Source organism: Falco peregrinus, chromosome 1 (assembly GCF_023634155.1).
Source record: "Falco peregrinus isolate bFalPer1 chromosome 1, bFalPer1.pri, whole genome shotgun sequence".
NCBI classification, from domain to species: Eukaryota; Metazoa; Chordata; class Aves; order Falconiformes; family Falconidae; genus Falco; species Falco peregrinus.
Window position 1 is genome coordinate 74,433,310 of NC_073721.1, and position 23,718 is coordinate 74,457,027.

The 23,718-nt window shown below is 34.6% G+C and overlaps 1 protein-coding gene across 9 annotated transcripts in view; it reads left to right on the forward strand.

Moving 5' to 3' along the window:
- The window catches only part of CDIN1 (CDAN1 interacting nuclease 1), a 146,141-nt gene that overhangs the window by 50,961 nt on the left and 71,462 nt on the right, over positions 1 to 23,718 (forward strand). For 8 of the 9 annotated variants that reach the window (XR_008748667.1, XR_003553241.2, XR_008748632.1 and 5 more), the window contains 5 exons: positions 1,282 to 1,361; positions 1,725 to 1,774; positions 4,619 to 4,686; positions 9,752 to 9,817; positions 12,981 to 13,086. Coding sequence is in view for 6 of the 9 variants with exons in the window: in XM_055813259.1 (XP_055669234.1) it covers positions 1,282 to 1,361; positions 1,725 to 1,774; positions 4,619 to 4,686; positions 9,752 to 9,817; positions 12,981 to 13,086 (370 nt within the window). In the remaining 3 variants the exon portion in view is untranslated. The remainder of the gene's footprint in view (positions 1 to 1,281; positions 1,362 to 1,724; positions 1,775 to 4,618; positions 4,687 to 9,751; positions 9,818 to 12,980; positions 13,087 to 23,718) is intronic. The other variant, XM_055813306.1, reaches the window with a different exon arrangement.

Sequence of the window (23,718 nt, forward strand, 5' to 3'; positions counted from 1 at the left end):
AATATTTTCTTCAAAACGCTACTTTCAACTGAATATGGTGCTTTTAGGAGACAACATTTGGGGAGAAGATTAAAATGACAGCCTACTTTTCAGCAGAATGTTTACACACCTTCATTAATAGTAGTAGCATTGCTGCTTATATGGCAGAGCATGTCACAGGTTTTGGGAATCCTTTTTGTAGTGTGATCTGAGGTATCCAAGTGGCAAAGCTTTAGCTGTGAGTTGGGGCAAAACACATGAAGAACAGGAAAAGAGTAGTTTTTCACTTTGTTTACACTGAAGCACACACAGGTTAAAAGAATTTGGCTGAAGTCACACAGGCAATCTTCGACAGAGCTTGGAACCTTGCTAGTCTCATGTCTGGTCTACCCTTAAGGATTCGATGGTATAAATATACCACCAGCTGAACTCTGTCAGCAGTTGTTCCCAGGAAGGAGGCAGCTTGTGCAGCAGAGTTGTCCTTTGAGAAATCTAAAATGAAATGTTTGGTGGTTTTAGAAGGCATTTTTAAAAAATCTTTCCACTACTATTAGTAATTAATTGGTATATGCAACGACCCAGACCAAGCATCTGGAGAAAAAAACAATGCCTGTGCTTGCAAGGGCTGTATTTGAAAATCAGCTAAAGGCACCTCCTGGTTTATGTTATTTTTCTCATTGTACTGTCAACATCAGTGAATAAAAGACTGATAAATAGTCCTAAAATCACTCCTGCTTTATTTTGTGTCTTAGATTTATAAATCTGAAAACAGCACAGAAAGCCTTTTGCCTGACTTTAAATACAGTCAGAGAAATGTGTTGACACTCAATAAATAAATAAATTTGAAAACTACCAAACTGGAATCATCAAGTCTATAAAGCGCTTAGGATTGTTGAGACCAAACACTGTTTTAAAGGCTGTTTTGAATTTTCACCTATCTTCTTCCTTAAGCTCTCATAGGATATGGAGGTTATTCTGAATTACATTTTCTTGATACTAAGCAGTTTCCTTAAGAGCTGCATGATGCTTCAAAGCACAAACTGTCCAGTGAAACTGAACGGGTAAACAAGGGCCTGCTTTCACCCTGTGTGAATAAAATCCATTAGTGTTTTAAGACTTTTAGAGTTAGTTGTATCGTAATGGGTAAGTAGCTACAAATTTATGAGTTTGTAGTTGGTGGTTGGATAATTTTCAAAATTATCAACGTCATCAATATTTTCCTTATAAAAGTGTGTCTCTGCCTGCCAAGTAGATGACTGAGCTAACAGGTTTTTTGTATGTTTTTATTCTTTATTTCTCTAGCCTCCAAAACTCTTATAAATAGTATGCTACGGGACCCTTCTCAGATTCCAGATGGAGTTTTAGCAAATCAAGTCTATCAGGTATTAATCACAGTTGTCTTTTTCTTTTTTTCTTTTTTTTTTTTTTTTTCCTGTGGCAGTGCTGTTATCTGCCTAGCAGAGTAAAAGATTTTAAACCTCATTTAATTACTGTCATCGTAAACTATCAGTGAGGTCAGGGTGCACCATAAATGGCAATGCAATATTTGTGAGGGGAGCATTTCACTTTTTAATAGCTTGCTTTTATAGTGAATAAAAGCACGCAGTTTTTGTTTTCTGTGATTAAATCTGAACAGCATCTGATAGCCTTTTTGAAGAAAAGTAATTACTGTTTTTAAGATAGTGTTTAACTATAATGTTTTTGTAGTTGCCCATCACTATACTACTTCTCTTATTTGCCTGCAGTGTACTGTGAATGACTGTTGTTATGGACCACTGGTGGACTGCATCAAACAGTATCCTTTCCCATAAAATTTTAGGTGCACAATTGACGAGCTTAGACTGTGTGGAAGGGATGTGTCTAGCTTTAACCTGACATAAAGTTCTGCTTCACAAAACACATTTCATACTCCTCTGTTTTACATTCAATCAGCTAGAGGGTCACTGCAAAGCTTTCTCTTACATTGTTTAACAAAAATCAGATGGACCACGGGAAGTTGTCAGTTTGGTGGCTGCATGTTCGTATGCCTGATTGAACCTCTTTGGTTTTGATTAGTTGAAATGCATGTCTAGTTTTCTATTAAGACTGGCTGACCAGGCTTTGAGCGGTGGAGTTGAACTGAAGATACTCTCCAATATCAACTATAATGTGATCAAATTTAAAAGTTGCATAGATAGTGTTCAACATTATGGCATTGTTTTCTTATGAACAGAAGTTTTAATCAGAATGTTTTCAAGTGCAGTTTAGGTGTAATTGACCAATTAGTGTTTTTAAACTCATATCTGACATTCCAATGCAGTTCTTTTACTTTCTATCATTCTTAAAGGAAATTAGACTAGCTGTAGAAAGAACGATGTAGCTTGAATTTTAACTGAAGTGTTTTTTTTGTAGTGTTTAAGTGGTTAATTAGAGATCCTCAGTATCCAGCAAGAATACTGTGGGAACTCCACATAGTGCTGAGTATTCCAGATTAAGATTATAATTTGTTAGGAGTAATTGCTGTGGCCCCAAGTTTGTTTTAATAAACAAACTTTAATTAAGTCCTGAATGAGTAGCTCTTCTGTTTCAGCTATCAAAGGAACAATTTCAAAATCATGGACTGCTATCAGTGAGCAGGCTAGCAAGGCAATTCCCTCTGAAGCCCTAGAGAATCTCTGCATGGAGTTTGGGGGAAGATCTTGACTTCACTGTACAGTTGTAAGAAGGAACGTTACAGTGATGTTTAGTTATGCATGAAAAACACCACCTTGTAGTTGTGACACATACAGTGGTTACCCCTTAAAAACATGTTCTTTCCACTAGAAGTACTTGCCTGGTGTCTGCTACAGTCTCAGCCCTGCTCCCATTAACTTCAACAGCAACAGAATAGTTCTAATTGTATTAGTATTTTGTGGGTTTAATCATAATTTTAAGTATTCATTGAGACTATCTTCAATATTAAACACAGCTTTCTGATGGTGGATGAATCTAAAACGTTACACTTTTTAAAAGGTTGTTTATCACTTAATTTCATTTCCAGATTTTTAAGATTAATATTTGGTGATGAACAATCTGGCTATACTCTTCTGAAAGTGTCATGTTTAAAAGTAGTAATACATATGTAGAATTATGAACAGTTTTTAAGAATAACTTGCCTGCAGTCTGAAAAGGTCTTTACTCTCCTTTTCAGATTCTGGTTCAAGTGAGGTTACTGAATGCGCAGTGACATCAATGAGAATAATGATGAGTTTTTCAATTCCATTTTGGTACAGAAAAGTTTAATACTAAGCTGTGCGACTGCATTATCTGCAAGTATGTTGCTGAATTAGATGTTAATTTTGAGGTGCATAAAATAGTTAAAAATCAATTTAAAGTTAAGGTTTTAAAAGCATAATGTCTTCTGAAGGATTGCATATTGATTTTAAATATAACTATCTAATTGTATATGCATGGACTAAAGTATGAAGTCAACCTCTTTGTAAATGCCAAGAGGCTATTTTTCAGTAATAGTTCAGATGCTTACGGGAAACTAGGCTGCTAGATTGCATGAGTAGAAAATGGCTTGTGAGGTTATTTACAAGTTTTGCCCCATGGTCATTGCCATACATCAATAACAGGTATTATTATAGACTAAGTCTAAGTGTTTCTGCTTATGGAGCATTATAAATTCTGTTTGCAGTATTTTTCTTATGGTTTTGCTGTTCTTCATTTGCCCCTTTTGTTCTGTAACTGCTAGTAGTGCTTAACATAATATATAGTTTCAATTGATAAAAACTGTGTGTGTGTGTATATATATATGTATATATGAAACGATTCCCATACAATTAGGTTTTTTGCTGTAAAGCTAAAGTGTTGATATAAATTAATTAATTAACTCTAACGGTAAGGTGATCTGTACTTTTACGTTTTCAGAAGTAACTCTAAACAGAATGAGGAACTTACCTGTTTGTAAGGTAAGATCCTTTATCATGAGGTTCCATAAGGTTCTTCTTAAAAGCTTCCAGAATAGAACTTTGACCTCCAGGAGGATACATTAAAAATGTTTGATGTGGCGACTTCTTTACATATTGCAAAGAATAGCACATTGGATCAACAGGCCATCAGTGAAGTGAAAAGGACGTCACTATAAAATATTATTTCATCCTTCCCTGACATTGGTTCATGTTTCTGAAAAATCAGTTAAGAGGATGTTTTGTTACAGTAAGATGTTTCAGATGGATGTAGTGCCTATCAGTTTCAGAATATAAAGGAAAAAACAGTTTATTTCATTCTTTGCTGAATTAGAGAATTGATACACTAGTCAGTAAAGAGCAACTTCAAAGATAGTTAATGACATGTTTTAAGCTCACACTTGCTTTAAAATTTGGGGTGGAAAATAAAGCAAAAATGGAAATATTACCCTTATTTATACTGAATAAATATGGTCTAATGGGCCTTCATTTTGTAAAATCTATGCTGATGATACAGTAGTCTGGTTTTGACAAAGTGCTAAACGCCTCTGAAAATGCCTGTAAGGAATTTCAAAACTTGGGGTTCAAATCACTTTGGAAATGCAGATGAAGGCAAATAAATTGTATCATTAATTATTTTACCTATGATGTTTTTCTGAAGTTGGTTCTTTTCCAAAGTAATCTTCCATTTCTTAACCTAAAGCTATCAGCGCTATTGGGCATGAGCATGAAGTCTTGCTGCGAGAAATGCTTTTGGAAAAAAATCTCTCTTTCATAGGTAAGAATGTGTAGTAGAGGCTAGCCAGTGAATCCTTAACTTCAAAGATTTCAATGCCTGTTTACTTAAGAAAAAAATAAGCAACGCTCTTTGTATTAGGTTGTAAAGGAAGAGTAAAAAATGATTGATGCTGTACATGTTATCTTTTATTGATTTAGAACCGAGCAGGAACTCAGTTACCTAATACCCTATATATACAGCACATGCACAGGCTTGCAATTAATATTTTATAGAATAAGTAGCTGAAAAAAATGCTTTAATATCTGCTGCAGTATTACTTTTGGTGTCATGAGATATTAGCCATAATCTAGGCCTTATGAGACTTAGGAGGAAGCATAAGACATATTAGCTTCAGAATGCTTTATGTATTAAAGAACTGCTAGAGGATTCACTCATTTAGCTTTCTGTGCAGTTTCTGCTGAATTTTTGCCCCCTGCCTCCCAACCAATGCAAGTAGTCTTTTCATAATCCCTATATTTAAAGTTATTTTAGTGATTAATTAGTTAAGAAGTTATTTTCATTTTTTTCTTTTAGCCTGCACTACATTTCTTGTATATGAGTGCCATTAAAACAATGATTAGTGGTTAAAACATCATTTTTCTTATTGTGATAATAAACTTGACAATGACTTCTTAAATCTTTGTTTCCTTATGTAGTGAAACAATAGCAAAGTCAAATGCTGTCTTTTGTGAATGGTTGAGTGTTGTACTAAATTTGTGTGATCAGGGATTTTTGCTGGTTTTACCAGAAACTTATGATCTCTCCTAAAGTTAAGATTCAAGTTAAGATTTTGGAAACCTTAAACAAATCTAAGAAATTACAAAGAGTATTAAGGTTTTTAAAAGATTTATCCATACGATTAAGGAACAGAGTTAGTGTACTCTTTATTTTAGAGAAAAATGTGAAAAAGACAGGAATAACTATACAAACTAATATAAACTTGAAAATGACACTGTGAAAATGTGAGGAGGTAGTTTTTCCTACTTGGCTATAAGAGCAGAGGTACAGGTAATAGGCTTAAGCTGTAATTGCAGACATGATGTTGAGTTAAAATGCTAAACAATTCTAGGAACAATAAGTATAAAACAAACTGCCAGGGAAGGTTATGGAATCACCTTCAATGAAAAATTCAAGGATAGACTTGACACTCATCCATCAAAGCTGGTAATGAAATCAATCCTGTCATGATACAAGGGAATGGACTAGATGACTCACTAATGGATCCTCAACCCAACGATTATCATTTTATTTGGCTTGTGCGAGCTTGTGTAGTACACAAATCAGATTTAAATTTTAATGTTTCACGACCTTGGATAAGCATCAGTTTTGTCTTTAGAAATAAGCTTTAAGAAACCTGTGCTGTCAAATCAAAATATCTAGAATGGATTAACTCATTAGAATACAAAGATATAAAGGAGAGAGCTTCATTTATTGTTTACATTTTATGTATTGTTTAGTCATTATTTGAGATATGTTAAGTGGTCGTATTTATTATTTCTGTGCATTGCATGTGTGTCTAAGGTTCTAGGAATTTTTTATTTTTTTAAAAAAAGACCCTTTTCCTAAGTATCTGCAAGAGGAACCCTACTGAACCCCTCGCAATAAAGTCTTTACTTTCTGAAAAATTAGTTCCAATACTGCTTGAAGAAAACTTCAGGAAAACAGGAGAGATGACAATATTTCCTATAGGTCAACAAATTCAGGCTGTGTTAGTCTGTACAACTGCATTCCAGTTTTGAAGATGGCTTATGATGTAGATTGCTTTGCTTGCAATTCCATTACTTTTTGACACATGTTAAAGAAACAGAATTCTTGCAACTTCCATATTAGTGTACTATTCCAGGGTACTATTCTTCAAGAATAGTAAGTTTTTTGTATCAGCTATGTTCACCTGAGCAACAGAGAGACCTTTACAGGAGAAGAAAACTCATTCAAAGAACACGGTGAATATAAATTGTGCCAGTATAGTCTTGGAGCATGAAACAGCTTTTCAGGTCGAGGATGTAATTTGTCAGTTTCTAGAGCAGTTAGCTTTCAAAGTCTACAAATCAGAAGTAACACCTTCAGATTCACCTAGAAATTGATTGGAAACCTATACAAACTAATGGGGTTTGCATTTTATTAATCCACTGTGCATGAGAAGCACATCACATACCACATCCTCTCTTCAGCAAAAACACGGATCTCAAGTAATCACTTTGCCCAAGTTTTAAGTAATCAATGGACACATTTTCTCAAAACAAGCTGAGAAAATCACTTGCCATGCTGAAATGCCAGGAATTTCTAGGTTCTATATAGGATCTTTATTGTTTTGTATCTTTACCACAAATATATTAGGGAAGTTTTTAGCTATGTGGGGAGGTTCTGACCTTTGACTGAGATCTTGCTCTGCTTTGTTTCCCACCAAGATGTCCCTCAGTAGTAGGCTGGGTATAAATCATGAAATCTGATTGATGTTTTCTCTTCTAATCTTAAATTTGCAGTTGCTGCTCATTCATGCACCAACAGAAGAATGTTAGGTTTCTTTGTTATATCCAGAGGCTAGTATAAGAACAATGATGTGTTAAATGGTTATGATTGAGTGTGAAGTTATGGCAAAGATGAAGCTGCAGTTCTGTTGGAAATCTGAATTAATGGGGAATCTGTAGACAAACTACCTAGTAGGGATGTTTCAACATAATTTTCAAATCTGAGGATGCATAAATGTAGCTGTCAAAGCTGCTGTGGGCTGGTTGTTAAATTATTCTCTTAATCCATGCTAAAAGATCTTTTAAGGTGCAGAATGCTACCTCTGTAACTTCTGGACCGATCTGAAACATACCTGAGCTGAAAAGTTAGAATTTCTTTCCTTTGTGGTGGGGTTCTGTTAAATAAAAAAATTATGGTGATTGTGGGGAGTTTCTGTAAATGTGGGGTTTTTTTTTCCCAGAAAGTTATAAAGCTTGAAAACACTTGAAGAAATTGTAATATATAATTATGTTCCTGCACATGATAGACAACTCACATCCATAACAAACATCCATAATTTCCCAATCTTTATCACAATACAGAATGCTAGTAGAAACCAAGTGAAAACATTCAGAAACCGATTCAGAACAAAAAACATGTTCTTTTTCAAGTCATGCATTAGTATCAACTGATTTTAAAAGTAATCAGGCATCCCTGAAAAAAGAATCTGCTGAAGAATATTAAAAGTAATGCTGATGCAAACTCTAGTTAAGACACCTGCCAAGTTACCTATCAGGAAATGTGTTTACATCTGTCCTGGTTTTCAGTGGGGTTTTTTTAAGGTAAATGTCCCTGGTCCCTGAATTTCCTATACTAGTATTGGTTAGATGTGGAAGACCGAACTTTCTGTTGCTATTTGTGTGTTCTTAAATAATAAAAATTTCAGCTGGGACATCCTATTGTCTTTTCTAGACAGTTTTAAACAATTAAAGAGCAGGTTACAGTTAAATAAGCTGGATAAAACCAGGATTTTTTTTTATCGAGATTAAAAGCTTGCATAAAACATTTATTCATTTTTACATTACAGCATAAAACTCTCAATTCATAGGTTCAGTTAAATTAGAACCTTGTTAATCTTAACATCTTTTATCCATATACCTGACAATCTGAGTTTGAAAAAACAGCCAACAACCAAGTCTGTCTCCAAATCCTAGGAAAGTTTAATAGCTGATCAGGTGATACAATGAAGTGTTGCTTTGCAAAGAACTTGTGTTTACAATATAGTGTGCCTACAGTGAAGAAATACTCTCAAATTTCAAACGAATTAACTACAGCTATCAAAACAAACAGCTATTGCAGTTCACACTTAAGTGAATGTACAACTTCAGAAAATTACTCCTGTCCTGCTTTCAATATGATTTCACTATATTAAAAAAAAATAATTCAGACATATATTCTTAGATGAGAAAGAGGGGGGAAGTTTTCTTTAGGCACTTTTAAAATATTTTTATTTCTAAGAGCGTATGTTTTTCTTGTCATTAAAATGTTACTTGGACTCAAACTGCTGACCTTTCAGGATATGCACAAAGTATTCAAAAACTGAGTTCTGAACATTGGCCATGAAACTACTGTCCTAACCTGATAAATGGATTGGAAATAAGCTACCCAACAGTGAGAACGGACCATTAATTTTAATCAAAGGTGATGCAGAAAGGCGAATGGGATGCATGACAATGTCAACAGCCCAGTAGGTGTTAAGGGGCTACACAGCCTTACTTGTTACTAGGTAGTGCCATTAGTTGAGCTTGGGTGAAGACAGAAAGCCATGCCTGGAATTGAATGACCAGGTCACTCCAAATTCTAATGGAGAAATGGTGTTTCAGAAATACCAATATAATGGTATCGGAAATCAAGGACAATAGTTTAGAAAATATTGAGGGCTTGCTTGGGCTTTTTTCTTTCAAAGGGAGTACCTTTTGTCTTTTGCAGTTTTATCTTGCTCACTCATTATTGTTTCTTCAAATATTCAGCTCTAATATTTGTAAGGAACAGAGCTCTATAGTTAGCAAAATTTCTAAATCTGTGTATGTTCTGAAATTGGATAAATTCTATAGAATACAGGATGCAATGGAAACTAAAATTGTGGGTTCTCCTTTAATACATTTCTGGAAGAGAAGGGTATTCTTTGTGTTTTTTAAAAAAACTTTATGCTAACATTAAAGTAAAACCAAGAAGGCAGCTACAGTATATCTACATCTGTGATGCTGGTAGGATTAATCTTAACGCTTCCTAATGTGGGGAGAGTCTTCTTTCAATCAGCAAATATACCTCTTTATTTTGACTATTTGGGGGTTATAAAACACTGTATGACAGCTTGAATTAATGATGTTTATAATGAAGAGATAAAAATGCAGGGATGACAAAGAAGCATTTTTATATCCATGCTTCAGGTTTTCTACAAAGGTTCATTTAATCTGACACAGCATTGCATGCATAAGAAAGGTATGTATGACTGCATTAGTAATTCTTGCACTCTTATTTAAAATAAAATTAGTTATGGTGCTGTCTACTTAAGAGAATAGTTTTATAACCAATAGTTCTTATTCTCTATGTATAGCTGAAGATCAGCTTCGTGCAAAGGGTTATGACAAAACACCAGACTTTATTTTAGAAGTGCCAGTAGGTAAGTCTTTTGAAAGAATTTTTATTATTTTATTTTGTGTAGGAGTGTTCATGCTAAAATATTATGGCTACTTAAGTGTTTTATAGGATACTACTCTTTTTTTTTGGTAGTTACCCAGTAATTTAAGAACTTCTAGTTTGGGTCAGAGAGGTTTGATCTTAAGTGGTATAACGCAGTGTTTCCTCTTTGGTCTCCGCATGGTTTTGTCTCATCATAAAAAGAAAAAAGGGAAAACAAGCAGCAGTAAGAACCCACAAATCCCTGTTTCCTCTAGCGTGCTCTGCCCACTGTCTTTATGAGTTGAACTCTGAAATACCTATAATTGTATAATTGCCTTAAACTTCTAGACCCAGTCAGTTCAAAGCAGTTGTAAGAGTATTACCATTACATCTGTAGGTCATTGCGTAAAGGTTTTTCATTGTGCAGTTATTCTTTTGCCATCATTTTGCATCTAAATACAACTCTGTACTCTGCTTTTTAAAAGCCCGTGAAGCAAGAAGGAATAAAATAGGTAAAAGGTCATGTCAAAGTTCACCTACACTTTCTGGGCTTGAGGCATGTAAGAAGGTAATCGGATGACCTAGCGGTTGGGACATGGAAGAAAAAATGTCCGTGTTGTCCAAGTGTAAAGGATTATTAATCACCTTTATTAAATCCACTTTCACGCCAAAAGACTTCTGCTTTGCCTCCATAGAACGCAGCACCTGTCTATGCAGATATCTACTTTTGTGTCTATCACAGAAAATGAGAAGGCCAAAATCACTATGTGAAAGTCACATGACTAGGTTTTTTGTTCTTTGTATTGACAATAGCTGGAATTCTTACTGAGATAACTGATTATCTGGTATAATAACTGGTATAAGGAATTAAGTGTGTACTATAAAATGTCTCAGTACTCAGAAGTGCTTGAGATACCATCTTTCAGCACAATAATCTGTTTTCCAATAGGTAACCAACTATGTATATGAGAGTGTTCTGAAAAGTTTTTAAAGACTTTCCTTAGCTCTATGGTGTTTGTATTCCTAATTACATTTCCAAAAAAGAAAAATGGTAGTGATGTTAATAAGAGGTTATACATACAAAATAAAAAATACCTTTCTAACTGAAGCACTCCATATTTGAAATGGTGAGATTTGGCATCCTAATGATCTGCAATTTGCTCATGTCAAGCCACACTTGGAGAGTTTGTCTGCTCCCTCACTTCCATACTTCTTATTTCTGATGGGTCTCAGGAAGCTACTAAGGAATTGAGAGTATGAGGGAACAGGTTTTTTATCGAGCCTAAAGTTAGCAGGGAAGATTGTGAAATTACAGAACCACAGAATGGCTGCGGCTGGAAGGCATCTCTGGTGGTCATCTGCTCAAGCATGTTCACCTGGAGCTGATTGCCCAGGACTCTGTCCGGGAGGCTTTGGAATATCCAGGGAGGGAGACTCCACAACCTCTGTGGGCAACCTGTGCCAGTGCTCAGTCACACTCCCAGGAGAAAAGTTTTTCCTGATGTTCAGAGTGACCCTGATGTGTTTCAGTTTGTGCCCATTGCCTCTGTCACTGGACACCACTGAAAAGAGCCTGGCTCCCTCTTCTTAACACCTGCCCTTCAGATAGTTACATACATCAATAAGATTCCCAAATAGTTTGGACTACAATACACACAATAATACTTGTTATTCAGATACTTTTACATTATAAACATATAAGATTATGTCCCAGCTATTCAGGAGCCTGATTAAATGGAAATTAGAAAAGCAACTAGATGTAGCTAGGTTTTTATTTCTAGAGAAGGGAAATGGAAACACCCAAAAGAACTCTTATATTCGTAATATTACCCTATTAGAAAGGAAGTTAAAAATAGCTATTAATTTGTTTACATGGATTTGTCTCTAAAATCAGAATAGTGATAGTGAATTACTTTTTTTGAATTATTGACATTGACAGGAAATAATTTTCTACCTGTTGTCTGATATGAGCTAAACATATGGCAGTCCTTGCATTCTCTTCCTCATGACTCAATACATAGCTAGCAAATGCAAATGCTTCTTAGAAATTGCTTCTCAACTAACTACAGAGTTTATGCCCCAGCTGTTATATCTCCTGGGGTCTAAAAGTATTGGGGGGGTGCTAGGGCTGGGGGGAAGGATGTAGTAGTATAGACCTACACAAGTTAACTTCGTTACTGGTAACAGGGTGGTGGTGCTGTATAGAACTTTGTGAGTTACCTTACCCAGATTTCCTGAGTAATTTTAGTCTGTGGTAAATCATGTGCTGCCATAGCCTCTTCTGATCTTTCTGTATTGTGCATCTGGGTCTGCATGCTCTTTGAGTACCTCAGCTTAGGTGAAACTTAGGCTAAGACATCATGGCTGTGGATATTACAGGCAACTCAAAATAAAGGAAACATTTTTAAAGACCTCAACAGTGATACCTCACATTACCTTTTTGGAGAAAGAATGATCTTTTAGAGTGACTCTCATGATTTCTGCTGCAAAATTATGTTGTCAGCTTCAGAGAGGACTTCCCTTTTACCAAAAAAAGGTAACTCCATTGATATTAGAAATTCACTCATGCAAGAAATGAGGAAAGATGTGAACCAAAGCAAATGCCACAGCTTTGAAAGAAACAGAAATTCAAAATCACATTTTTTCACATAAGCCTTCCTATTCCTAACTTCTTTCTGGTGAAGCATTACTGATTTTGCAAAAGTAAGGAAGCAGATGTATATCAGTGATACAACTTCCTTGCCACTCTCACACCTTCCATTCTGGATTGGTGAGAAGTTTCTGTCTTTAGCAGCTTAGCTAACTGTTCTTGTTATTCACTAGAAGTTTTCAGTTCCTCACCTGACAACTCATTTCCAGGAAAATAAAGGTGAAAGTAGCATGCAGTTGCACCTTAGTCTAGTCTCTTTTTCTTTACATTGTTTGTGTTAGAATAAATGCAAATATTTAGAACAGGGTGTAATTAAACTGAAATGGACATAATTATCCTTTAATTGTTTTTTAAAACGTCCTATGTGCATGTATGAAAGACAGTTTTATAAATATGTAACTCTGTTGCAAGCATGAATTATGTGGCAGATCGGGGGCTAAATAGGATAGTCCCATTCTTACAGCCTGTTGAGTATAATTTTCAGATTTAGGTTTGTTTTCTGCTTTGACCCTAGCTGTTGAAGGACACATAATTCACTGGATTGAAAGCAAAGCCTCATTCGGTGATGAAAGTAGCCACCAAGCCTACTTGCAGGACCAATTTTGGAGCTACTGGAACAGGTACATTTCTGTTATTTTTCCTTACAGATAAATAGGACTGCATTTTTAAAAGAAATTGATGGAAAAAACACTAGTAACTTTGGTATTAAGCCATGTGAACAAAGTACGTGTAACTAATCTGGCATTTTGAATGTCACTAATTAGTATTTCAAATTGGAATGCTGAAATACTTGTGAAAATTTCACATCATAATTGTTAACATGCAGGAGATATATACAGTGATTTTACAGTGATGCTAGGTGACAGAATAAGTTACTTTTGTCCAAAAGTTGTATGTCAGTTGTTTTAGTACCTGATGTTGAAGGAAGATTTTGCTGTAGCATTTTGTAATACCTGCACGGTGCCAAACCAAGTGGGCTTTGTGTGTAAAGAGCTGTATTACTCATTGACATTGCATCTAGGGCAGTACTGTTTCACTGTGGGGGTTTTTTTAATAAATTATTTTTTTTAATGTTACCTACATTTTAATCAGTAATAACAATTATCTTCAAGCTAAAAATGTAGTCAGGAACATAAGGAGGGAAATAAGTTATGCTAAACAGAGTTTTTTAACATGTTGATGATATTGGTATAAAGATCTTTTCTTTTAAAGGTGGTTAAAATATGTTTAAAAAAATGCTTTATTCTTATAAAAGTCATGATTATACATACTTACATATCTTTCTGTGATACTAGAAGCCTCCATACTGGAGATTTTTTCTTCCAAAAAAAATCTTAAGATGTTTCATCTTCAGTTCCATTTTGTATGTGGTGGAACCCTACACAAAGTAGGAAGTGAGGTAAATGAAAGTTTTAATAAAAGGTTTTCAATAGCATAAATTTAGAAGTTGGCTCAGTGTTCACAAGAAAGTATCAATGACATCTGAAGGATAATAGAGAAGATAGCACAAACACACGAACGTACAACAGAGAGACAGTGTGTGCCAACATCAAAGGCTAGTCTGGTGACCGTTAGTATTTCAGCTGAATATAAGAAATGCCAAGGTGAAAGTAACTAGTCTTAGCTGAGGAAATACCTTAAAAGCAGATTCTGTAGGAGGCAGCAGAGAAAGGGAAACCACATTTTCAGAATAACATTATCAGAGTTGGGAATTACACTCAGCAATAACGTTCTTGATTGATATGAAAAGGACCTGCTCTTATTTAACAATCCCAGAAAGCAGTGACTGGGAAAACCTGATGGTAAGGGACCCTCAGGAAGTCTGTCAGTTGTTGGATGAAGATAGTATACTACAGGAAAGTTGTAGAAAAGAATTTGTGAAATATATAACCAGAATACAAGACTTAGAAAGAAATTTGAGTATATAGTTATTTAGGCAAATTGTGAGAATGGCAGGAAATATGCTGATACAAATGGTGCTGAACATGCACATTGGTGTAAATAAGAGGAGATGGATCAGATCAAGCTGGGAGGAGGCCATTAGATGTACTGGCTGGAATATTTTCTGAAGAGAAAGGATGCATTTGAGGGGACCCATGATGGTATCAGAGAAAAGCAGCTCCAAAAAGTGAATTTTAAATAGATAACGTGGGCATAAAGATACTCACTAAATTGAGATGGAGTGAAAGCTGAGCAGACAAGTAGGGTGAAGGCACTGATCCATTTGTTGTTTGAAGTAAAACTGCCATTGCAAAGTTGAAGTTGTAGTTTCTGTCTTTTTTTGTGCTGAACAGAATGACTGTTCACATTTTGACTTGAGCTATGAAATGTGTAAAACATTTGAGAATAGTGTGTACCATTTGAATATGACAATTCTGAAAGAAACTTCTCTTATGCTTATATCAGGAAACCAAGACAGCTAACTTCATTTTAATTTTATCATGTACTAATTAATATTGCAGCTTCAAAAATGGAGTAACATCTCTGAGTTTAGTCAAGTACCTTTAACGTTGCAAAAGCTAGACTGAATTGATATGTGGATCAATAAGACCATTTTGGAAGTAGTTTTGAGATTTTGCCAAATCTTTTGTCATAGCCATTCATATTAGGAAAAAAATGAAAAAATTGACAGTTTTTAAATACAGTGGCTTTACATTCATATAAAGGAAACTAGAAATCTCCTTGGTAAGATTTGTTACTCCCTAAATCCAGAATTTAGTGATAGGTTAACTATGGAAATTAGGCAGGTTTCTGTGGGTGGGATTTCAAAATAAAATCCCATTAGTTTTAATTTCAGTCCAGCTTGGCCAAACTAACAGTATCACAACGTCTTCTGAAATGGGTTCTCAGTTACTGTAGCTTCCAATATAAAGAGAGTTAGGTTAATGAACACATGTTGACAGATTAGGTTGCATGTAGGTTAGACAGTTAACTTTCATTGCTCTCTGAAACTGTTTATACAAAAGGACACAGGTGTAGCTGCACAAACTGTGAATCAATTTTGGATGATTTAATCAGCCTATGCAAGGATCTCTCAAGTGAAAACCAGCTTCCCAGTCAATTCACCGCACCTGTGTGTCTCCTTTCCTCTTGAAGGAGGAGTCATGTGGAGAAGCAGCATCAGTTCACAATAGCAGTATCATAACACTCAGCTGATAGTTTAGGGGGTTTTATGCCTATATGTTGGTTTAACTTAAACCTGAAATGAAATTGGAGTGAAAACTTGCAATGTTGCCTGTTAAACGTAGATAGAAATACATGTCTAAAAAATTTGAAAGGAATGAAGGTAAGAGGTTTTACACCTTTTCCATTCAGTTTTTTTTGTTTCTCTGAGATAAAAAGTTTCTAGGATTTTTTTCCCACATCCATCACTGATGTAGGATGAATTCTGCACACAGCCTGACTGAAAGCTCTGAACATAGCTGTGGTTTGTTTGCTGTTATGTTTGTATTTCATTAAATCCTGTACTCTCTGCTAACTAAGTCTGTGAGTGTCTTAAATTGGTCTGTACTGACAGAAAAGAAATGGCACTTTCTCATTTAACAGAACAGCTCCCTAGATGCAGTCAACCATGTCTGTTCACCTCAGTGCAAAAGAACACCTTTTTATTACTCCGAGTTCTGCAGGGACAGCTTAGCAAGGTTTTTTATGGCTCATACATCAATGGTATTGTTAAGCAATTTTCAGTTGCAGTGCTGCACTGCAACCTCATCTTCAAATTAAGCTTCACATTAAAAATGTACAAAGTGTACCTTGTCAGTGGGTTTGCACACTTGTAATTTAAGATGTTGTTTAGATATTGAGATTTTTTTTTAATAATAAAGAAACAGGAAAAGACAAGTTTGGTCTTGCATATTCCCAGACTGATTTTGCAGAGTGATGTTGTAGAAAAAAGCTATTTTATGTACTGAACAAACTTAGTATAAAATGATTCATGTACTTTCAGAATCCCTTCCCTCAATATGTTTGTTCCTTCAAAGTGGTGGCATCCACTGAGCAGGCTATAGCTTTCACTGCCACTGGGTAAACAAGACAACTGCATGTGCGAAATATAATTGCTTTGTGCAGGTGTACTAGATACCACACTTTTCATTGTTCACTGGCCTACACTGGTGTATTCCTTGTAATCATGAGGATGAAAACTGTTGAATAGTCTGCATTACCAAAGGTAATTTGAAGAGCATGAAAAGGAAAGAACGTTGATTGTACTTTAAAACAGTGTCTGAGAACATGTAAATTATTTTAGGGTTTAAATGGATGCTGATGTTTGGAGGGAGTTTCATAGTGTCTAATATTTTAATTTTTTCTAACTTAAATTAAAAATTGGAGTTCTGGCTGCAAATAGGCTGTTAGTCAGAGCTGATAAGTATGACTGCTGTTTTCTAAGAGGCATATAGAAATCTGCAACACAAGGTTCAAATAGTAATTAGTGGGTGCACTGTCAGTGACTTACTGTAAGAAGATACAAACTCAAATACAGCAATTTACATTTTCTATCTTCTGCAAGTCTGGCTAAGGCATATGTACATTCTGGAATGTAATTTCTAGAGAGTCCCAGGAGAAAGCTTGATGCCATTATTAGCTAAAGAAACTTTACTATATGTGAGGAAGACCGTAGGAAAATGTCATATTTGACACTGATATTAAACTAAATGCAATTTCACATAGTGAAAGAGAAGCATTTCATCTTCTCTTTGAATAAAAATGGTAAGTCATCCCTGTACTAAATTCTTTCACTCATTTGCTTATATTCTAAATGTTGTTGGTCTTACGCTTTTTTGAAAGCAAGTTTCCCATGAGTTAATTTTAAAATACTAACAGCCTAAATTCATGATTAAATGTGTTAATTAATACATTGTCTGATCTTGAGACTGCAGTTTATAAAAGTCATAGTAAAATTATTGTACATTCCCATAGATTAAAAAGGTATTATTTCAGATAAATGTGAACAGAAACAATGCAAAAGATTGTGTTTCAGTCACAAACACAGCCAATGTGTTCTTGGGATTTTTTTGAGAAGAGTGTTGTGTTCAAATTCATTTGCAGTTGACTGTAAGGATGAATCATGTGTGAGCAAAGGCTGAATCAGAACAATACACATTTTTTTCTGTTCAACTGTTTAAAATGGTTTGAGATGTTACTGTGAAGACTATTTAAGTAGTAATTGTTGTCTGATTGTAGTTGATAGGGCAAGAGGGAGGTATGCTGTGGGTTTATGGATGTCTGTTCTATAACAAGATCAGTATTCTCCAGTTGCATTTGGCTTAAAAAGTTATACTGGTGAGTTGAAAGCCAGTGGTGTAACAACTTGACTTGGAGGAAACCTTGGGAGTTGCATTTGTCAAGTGGCTAGGAAAACTGTTCATGCATACCAGTATCCAAAGCTTCATTGGCAGCCCAAACATAAAGAACTGAAAGGTCATTCTTCTTCTTGCAGTATGATGGTTTGTTGACATATTTTGACACACTGGTACAATGCTGAAAGGTTTTGACCTTACTGCAACACTGAGGGACTTAGGGTTTGTTTAGCTATCTAATGCTTGTAGGTTTTCACACATGCTGGGTTTTGCTCTGCTCCTTTTTCTCTTCCTCCTGGCTCCACTTGAATTAGCAAATTAATCTTAAAAAAAAATGAATGTAGGTAGAAGACAGAGTTTGGGATTATTTTTTGCTGCTTAAGACTATATGTAGAAAAGTTTCATCAAAAATAATTTCCTTATTTAGAATCTGCTATGCCAACTCACTAGCCATAGTAGCACTGAGTAAGATACATTTGGTTATAGACAAGAAGAGAATCAAAAGCAGTGAAGAGTGCCATTTTCTACTACTTTACTGATTCAGTAGTTTACTTTGTGAAGATAATAAAATTCTGTGTTCTCCTGTGAGATAAACAGGTATATGTGTATACTCTCACACATACACGTACACACACAGAGGCTTGGCTCTGCACTTCACAAATGTTATAGATGCATTTCACTAATTTCCAACAGCATTTCACATGAATTATCATCTTCATTTAATGCCAGATGAACACTGTAAAAATCAACATGTAGTTTATGAAAAATAAAAGTATTTTTTCACTTTAGCTCAAAAGTAATGTTTTTCGATTTTACCAGTCATCCTCTCCTTAACAACATGATAGAATAACAGAGCATGAAGGCATTTTCCATTGAGACAACAGCTTATGCCTAGCATTGCTATAATGTTAATTGTTTGGCTGAGCATTGTAGGTTGTTTTATTTTTATCAAAACTAATTTTTGTCAAAGCAAAGAAAAAAGGCCGTACTGTATTCATATTGGCATTTACATTTGAATGATTGATATTAACTAAGCATATATTTTCATGCGTTGTTCTCCTTGAATATTGTATTTAATATGAACATGAAATTATGATTTTCATTATGATTTAATTCTATTGCTTAAGCCTTTTTCACTGCTAGACTGATAGATTCACAACTTAGAATAGCAAATGAAGCATTACATAGCTTTGTTCAATTTTTTCCTTATATTTTTCTGTACTGTCTTAAATATTATCATGTCACAGGAGAGTAGTGCAGATAGAGCATTTTCAGCTTCCATCCACATTACTGCAAGGCTTCAGCTCCAATTTTCCTGGTATTTCTCATTCAGATTAGACAAGCATCTAAGTTTATGTACAATAAGAGCTGACAGCATAGATCCTGCTATGCTTGCCAAAGGCCTGGTTGCAGACACTCCACTATGTCAAAGAATGTCAACCCCCCACAGACCTTACCTTTCAGAATTCCTTGTAATTTTTAATTGACATTTACATCTGACATTTTCAATGTATTTCTTAGTGTTGAGTCTTTATCTACCTAGTAATAGTTAAAACCAAACCAAAGCGAAAAGAATCCCTTCCCATAAACTATGATATCATATATTTTTTATTTAACAAGGTCAAGTTGCTGAGCTGAAACTTAAGAATGACCCACTCCTCCTTCCTTCATGTAATTCTATATTTGCTAGTCTAATCCATTTCAAGTGACAATTGAGGATGGTAGTAGGATTATAAAGTGAAATTTAACTCTTAGTACTAATAAACAAAGCTTAAGTGTATTATTATTACTCTGCATCATGCACAGAAAGGATACAGAGATTCTGAGGAATTTTTAAGAATACTAATAGAGATTTTCCTTTGAGTCAGGTACTTGAATATTGGAAGTGGTACCTTCATGCCTATATTCATGCAACATATACATGTAGAAAGCATAATACTGCAAATGAAGTGAAGTTGGCAAGTATGTAATTTACCTGTGTGTTGCACTGTGTCATGCTTCCTTGCTTTCAGAAATCTCAAGTTTTCATTTGGTTTAAAATACTAATAGCCTAATAAATTAGTATGAGCATAATTATCCATCTATTAGAAGTTAGAATGAGGGGCTACAGTTGATCATAAATGTCACAAAGCAAAGAAGTAGAAGAAGCATTTTGTCACAAATAATGCTGCTTTTCTTCTAATTAGTTAATTTACATTTTACAAATTAAGGGCAAAATTCAGACAGAAGATAATCTAGTAGCATATCATAGCTCTACTGACCTGTATTTGTATATGCCAAATTTAAGTTAATTAGAAATGTAGATGCTGTTTGTTTTATCTGTCAAAAGGCTCATCTTAAAAAAAAAATCTAGACACACTTTTCCCCCCAACATTTATCATCTAAATAATAGTCTTGCCAAGATGGCAGCCTCATAATAAACTCTTTTCAGTGGAGTGATGGGTAATGAAGCTTGCTTGTGAAGGCAGCGAAAAATGTTGTCTAGCCAAATGTGTGAATATGATGGCTAGAGAATCAGTGGACTTTCTCAGTCATCAATCTTTTTAGTAGCCTCTTATACATCTGAATATTTTGATAGATGATCTAATAATTGAGTTATCTATCTTTCTAACTATCAGAGTTGCATAAAAATTATTCTCACATGCTATTGAATAGTATATATATTGGGCATCCAGTAAATTTTTCAAAAAGGTCCGAGAGGTGGAGGAATTTAGTTGTGTCTTAAGCAGCCTTTAGTATATTAAATGATAAACTGTTATATACAGAATATAAAACTATTTGTACTAATATAGGAAAAAAGTAAATAATGTCAATAGCTGATTACAGATAGGTCTGGCAGTAAATAAAGCATGTAGAAACATGAGACTGGTGAGGTTAGTGCACAATCTAAGAGAGATTTGAGGTATAAAATGAGTAGATTCAGTAGTCCCTGGCAGGTTAATGGACAGCAGTCACATTTACACAGTTGCACAAATTCCTTGTGTCTAGGAAATCTTTGCTTAGGCAAAAAGAGATGCAGTGTCACTGTGGAGTCCCAAGTTACTGCTCAGCCTCTGTGAGAGCAGTTTCTCTTGATTAAAGATGAGACTGAAAAGTGTATGTTGAAACTGCCCACGTTTTATTTATTCTGGGTGATTGTGCAATACAGATTTGTGTTTCCAAAGCACAAGAATCTGCTTACCTAGGGCACTAACCTTGCATTAAAAAGGAGGCACTCGAGGTATTTGGTTAAGTTGCATTAAACACATCATCAGATGTGCCTTACTAGGGCTTCTGAGCAGCAAAGAAAAATGATAGTTGGTGTATTTTTTTAAACACTGTGCTTCGAAAAGACATTATATACTTCTTGATTTTTCATGCATTTCTACTCACAGGGTCAGGTCAAAATTATTGTAACAGTTATAAAAGTATTTTTGCATTAAGAACGTTTTTAATTCAAGTATGCCTTTCCCTTCAGTGTCACCAGTTTATGCTCAATTACATACTTTTCTATCTCAATTACATACTTTTCTATATGTCATAAAATGTTTCTTCTTGTAAATTCCTGAAAACTGTGTGGGGGACTCTTTTTTTTTTTTTTTTTTTTTTTTTTAAGTAGCAGTTATTCTGGATTGCAGTATATTTTCATTTTCTAGTACTTTATTTGTAGATTTCATAACTACAGCAAGGTATAAACAAGTATGTTGTATGAATTGTTCTCCAGTTAGCAAAGTGACTTTTCTTTCTCTATTCAGAACTAGTGACTAGGGTACTTTCTTGAGAATATCAAAAAGTTGCTCGCTCATTGCAGAATTTTAGTGGAAAAGGTATCAGAGGGATCTACTTTATAGTTACTACCTGCTTAAAGGTGAAAGAGAAAGATGGATTTGGATGTTATCATTTGACAGGTACTTTATGAAAGTATCATTGGACCTTGCCACTGCAAACAGATCTACAAATTTAACAAAGTTTTGGCTGTCTCACTGACAGCTGTTGTGACTCTTATGCTTAGTAAGCAAAATTCTTGACATTTAAGAGTTCTTGTTAAACATGAATTATTAGTTTGGTGTATTTTGGGTACACATAAAGCAAGACACTGAAATAAGATGATTTGACTATCGAAAATGTAAAAGCTTGCAGTGAAGATCTGGTTCTGAAGTCCCACACTCGTCTTGCAATATTGCATGCCCCATAAACAGTCTACATTCTTGTTTTCAGTAATGTTTACATTGATTTTAAATTACGTAAGTGTACTTTCACATAAGCATAACTTAAACCTAGAACTAAGACAGTAGGAAAATTACAAAAAAAAAAGGTTAAATGATTTTCTCATTACTGGGAGAGTTTTAATATAAGAAAGCTAAAATTGATTCTGAATATATAAATTCATAAGCAATTAAGTGGAATTGATCAAAACTAATGTCTGATTTTCTTTACTATGTGTGGCTGCTTGTTACTTGAAGTAAATTGGCAGTTATTCTAGTTAGTATTTGTAGCAGTCTGCTTATATACCAAGCTCCTATGCATACACAGTGTGTTATATAAACTTACGTACGTATTTGTGTGTATAATTTTAGAATGTTTATATCTTAATTTAGGAAAGAGGTCTTCATTTCCCTCTCTTAATCAAAATAGCAAATATTTTTGTTCCTTCTGGTTTGTCATTTGATTAGCATGCTCTCATCCATCACTAGTCTTTGAGATGAACATCAAGAAATCGTGTCCTTTTGTTTTAAATGATAAATATGCCTTTGTTGTGAATACTTACAGACATTCCAAGATTTAAATCTGAATTGTCAAAGTGTAACTGCACAGCTTCTATGATGTGTGACATGATTAGTAAAATAAAGAACTTTTTAGTTTTTCATGCATAGGCCTTAAATATTGACAGTACAAGGCTTGTTTAGCTGTGATGCTGAAAAAATTTGTCCTTCATCCAATGTTTTTCTAAGATGTGTTTTTTATCAACAAGAGACAGTAAACTGCACAAGAGTCTCTGCGGACATTCCTATTTACATGGTCCAAACCTGTCTCTTCAGGTTTCATTATTTAGGTCTGATGTCTAGTTAGCTTGTATCAAAACTAATACCATCTGAAGTACCAGGCTTCCGGTGGTCACACAACCAACATGAAAATTTCTTCTATCTGACTAATATTATTAAAGACAGTATCTCTTTAAACTTGCGCTTTGTTTCGGTGTCTAGAGCAATTACATCTTGTAAATGCATTTCCATGAATGTTTCACTGCTTGTTTCAATAGATTAAATACTTCTCAACTAAATTATATGCTGCACATTTTTAAATTAAAAAAAATAGCGAAAATGCAGGTGTTCAGACTAAAGCTTTACTGCCGTTCTTATTATGTCTTGATGCTGCTAAGACAGACAGAACTACTGATTTACTGGGTTCTCATTGTTGGAATAATACAGTAAGTTAAAATAGGTGTCTGTCTTCAAAAACATTCTATCAGATATTTGTAGCAAAAATCAAGTGTGTCATGCAAATATGTAATTTAATTTTAGTTCCTACAGAAAATGTGTTCCTTGAAATCTTTGGGTTTGCTTATGCATGATATTTCTTTTCTGCTGTTGCATTTATTGTATTCTGAGTTTATAATGTTAAATTCATTTTGTGTCCTAAGTTCAGTAATGCTGAAATTGAATCTTTGAAATCCACAATTTCACAACACTGCAATTTATAATTTTGAAATTTACAAAATATTTCAGAGAAGAATTTAGTGGGGGATCCCAAAGAATGATTTAAGGGCTCGTGATCAGCTTATATATATAATACACTGCAATATTTAGGGTTTTTTGCAACTTTTTATTCTTCTTTACCTCCCAGACTTTGACCACAAGATTTTTTCGGTAATTGTGTTGATTTGATCCCAAGCTTGTTTAAATTACAAATTCATGTAAAATTGATCTCATTATTTATATCTCTCTATTTGGAATGTACTATTTGATTGATTAAAAA